The sequence below is a fragment of the Budorcas taxicolor genome, chromosome 9 (genome assembly GCF_023091745.1).
Source record: "Budorcas taxicolor isolate Tak-1 chromosome 9, Takin1.1, whole genome shotgun sequence".
NCBI lineage: Eukaryota > Metazoa > Chordata > Mammalia > Artiodactyla > Bovidae > Budorcas > Budorcas taxicolor.
In genome coordinates this window covers 81,309,429-81,313,015 of record NC_068918.1, presented here as the reverse complement: position 1 = coordinate 81,313,015, position 3,587 = coordinate 81,309,429, and the positions used below count along the sequence as shown (strand labels likewise).

Below are 3,587 nucleotides of genomic sequence, written 5' to 3'. Positions count from 1 at the left end.
CGATTACCTCCATTCATTTCATGCCTTCTTCATTGACCTCCAGCATATCATTTGATTAAGTCTTAGATCCCAGCCCAAGCTCAAGAATCTGAAAACTGATGCATTAATAAGAGAAATGTAGTGTTTAAAAAAGGGAGTTTAAGCTAAGCTAAGCTAAGTCACTTCAGTCATGTCCGACTCTGTGCGACCCCATAGATGGCAGCTCACCAGGCTGGAGTGGGTTGCCATTTCCTTCTCCATGAAAATATTCCATAAATGAATTTCAGTAACTCTTAAACATTCCACAAAATTTCCTAAGAACCTGTGAGAGTATAATACCTGGCAATCCTCTCTAAAACAGAAATTCACCTATCTGCTACATTACTGCTGATGATCTGAAATGTACATGATCTCTAAAAAATAACAGTACTGAATAAAACTGAAAGGATCACCCAAGTTCCTACATAATACCAAAGTATTTATCCAGGATTACTGAATAAGTCATAGCAATTTAGTATCCTTTTCAGAGAAAAAAATCTCAGAACTTACAAGCATCTGGCATTTCACACTGTACCAACTGAGTAACAGTAAATGAAGGTATAACCACTACAACTTCTTCAACTTTTGTGTCCTGAAATATAATGTCTGCCCCTGGCAGCTACCATTCTAGTTCCACAGGGTATTTTCCAGTCAGACAAGCTGTGCAATGATCATTCTTTTCAAAACATTCCAGACCATTCTCATTTTCTTGAATCATAATATCTTCCTTTGTACAATGACCATTGTTTTCAAAACATTCCAGACCATTCCCATTTTCTTAAACCATAATGTCTTGCTTTTTCACTCTCTGTTTTTTCAGTGTTATTTCTTCTTGTACAGATGAAACCAGTCCTTCTACTGACAGATATACAACACTGTTTGCTCCTAGATAATCTGAAATATGCTCAAATTCTGGTTTATTGGCAATAAGTTCTTCTTTTATTGGTATGTTTATTCCCATGAAGCATGGATATCTAATTGGTGGTGAAGCTACGCGAATATGTACCTCTTTTGCACCAGATTCTTTGAGTAACTTGATTATGGGTGAGATGCGTCATGGTATTGGTCTGTCAACAAGTTCTGATAGTGAAATGATCACCCAGCTACTGACTTATACCCCTCCTCAGGAACAAGAGGACACCCCAGACTGGGTAGCAAGGATTAAAAATTTAATGAAGGAAGTACCCACAGCATACTCTCTGCTTATAATGCACAAACATGTGATTTATGCAGTCCGAGATCCCTACGGAAATCGTCCTCTATGCATTGGTCATCTTATTCCTATTTATGATATAAATGATAAAGAAAAAAAACCATCAGAAATGGAAGGATGGGTGGTGTCTTCAGAATCTTGTAACTTTTTATCTATCGGTGCAAGATATAACTGTGAAGTCTTGCCTGGAGAAATTGTGGAAATATCCAGACATAAAGTCCAAACTCTTGACATTATACCAAGGTCTGAAGGAAACGCAATGGCTTTCTGTATCTTTGAATATGTTTATTTTGCAAGACCAGATAGTATATTTGAAGACCAGATGGTTTACACAGTAAGATATCGTTGTGGTCAGCAGCTGGCCATTGAAGCCCCCGTGGATGCAGATTTGGTCAGCACTGTCCCAGAATCTGCTTCACCTGCTGCTCTTGGTTATGCAACAAAGTGTGGGCTTCCATACATGGAGGTGCTATGTAAAAACTGGTATGTAGGAAGAACATTCATTCAGCCAAACATGAGGTTTAAAGGAAAAAACAGGAGTTTGGGATGAAAGAAAGGCTTTTAATTTAGGAGAAACATAGCAGTTCCTATGTTGCTGGGAGTCACCTGGTATAAAGGAAGAAACTAACAATGAAGGAGAGAGACAATTGCAGGGGCAAGTTTGTATGTCCTCTAGAGAGCTGACTCTCAGCTTTGGAGAGATGGACAATCCCTTATGGTGTCAAGAAGGAATGTGGGTACCATTGGAGGTAGTTTGGCAGATTTGATGGAGAAAAGATGGTGGAGCATCTCTTCAGGTTTTCTCTGTTTTCTAAGTAAAATATCTGCTGAGAATGAGGAAGCAGATATTGAAGAGTTAAGGAAAGAGAATCATGTGTTGCGTAGTTTCTAAGAAAGCCAACTACATAACAATTAGCCATAGGAACATGTCCCCTGGAGAAGGAAATGGCAATCCACTCCAGTATTTTTGCCATGGGAAAATCCCATGGGCAGAGAAGCCTAGAGGGTCACAGTCCATGGTGTCACAAAAATATTCAGACAGAACTCAGAGACTAAACACCAACAAATATACTTAAAAACAGTCAGCACTAATAGAATTCCAATGAGAGTTTGATATACTAAAAGTATCATCAGGAGGTACTGGCACACCACCCTCAAAACTGATAAAAATAGTAAGAGTAAGGAAGATTTGAGAAACTCAACTATAAGCTTGGTCCCATGGACATAGGTAGTTTCCTATACCATTATTCCTCAAAAGAGAAAATACTTGAAAGTACCTACATGCAAGGCTACTAATAATGTCTCAATGAGTCCCCATAATTATGGGCATATAGATAATTCTCTGATCCACTCTTAGAAAATTGTAAGTTAACAATAAGCCAGTCCTTTCCACCTGAAAGATCAGAAATTTTAGAAACAAAAAACAAATGTCTAAATAATGTTTGAGTTAGAAAGAAAATAGCAATATACTATAAAAAACATTTAGAACTGAACAATAATGAAAATGATAACACCAGAAAGAAAAAAAAAACTGTAAGATGAAGAAAAAGCAAAACATGCCCCTTGGAAAACAATTTATAAATGCAGAGAAGTGTAAATAAAAATAAACCTTTAATATCATCATCCAGAAATAATCAGTTAACACTTGTTATAAAATTCATCAGGGTATGCATACTAATGTAATGAGAATTCGTCTATCAGAAGTTTGTTTGCTTTTAGTGTTCAGGCTTAATGGAGAAAGTGCTTCAATATATTCTCCAAAACAAGGATAATTTTTTTCCTAAGGAGACTTGTGTGGAGTAAAAGATTTTTTATTTCATTACTTAATCAAATATAACCTTTCCCATTACACTACTGTGTAATTTACTTGTTTTTTCATTTTACTACTGTAAGATTATGCTTACAAAGAATACTCCCTGTCTTCCCAACATCTTTGAGTCATCTCAAATTTAATACAATTTAAGATGTGAGATGTGCTTCTAACTTGATTGACTGGCTTCCCTGTATAGTTTCAACATCACTAACCAGTAATCACATACTAAATCACCAATCTTTCTTCCAAAGCCTTAAAGTTGTGTCTTCTCTAATTCATTTATTGGAGTCTAAACTAGACCTTAGGGCTTCCCAGATGGCATGGTGGGTAAAGTATCTGCCTGCCAGTGCAGAAGCTGCAGGGGACTCTAGTTCCATCCCTAGGTCAGGAAGATCCCCTGAAGGAGGACATGACAACCCACTCCAGCATTCTTGTCTGAAAAATCCCATGGACAGAAGAGCCTGGCAGGGTTTTAGTCCATGGGGTCACAAAGAGTCAGACACAACTGAGTGACTGAGCACGCAAGTAAAATAGTCCTTGCTG

The 3,587-nt window shown here is 37.5% G+C and overlaps 1 protein-coding gene across 1 annotated transcript; it reads left to right on the top strand.

Annotated features, from left to right (window-relative positions):
- The first annotated feature begins 977 nt into the window (after positions 1 to 977).
- LOC128053173 (amidophosphoribosyltransferase-like) lies at positions 978 to 1,781 on the top strand. The gene has a single exon (XM_052645624.1). The coding sequence runs from the start codon at positions 978 to 980 to the stop codon at positions 1,779 to 1,781; it is 804 nt and encodes a 267-aa protein (XP_052501584.1).
- The last annotated feature ends 1,806 nt before the right edge of the window (positions 1,782 to 3,587 follow it).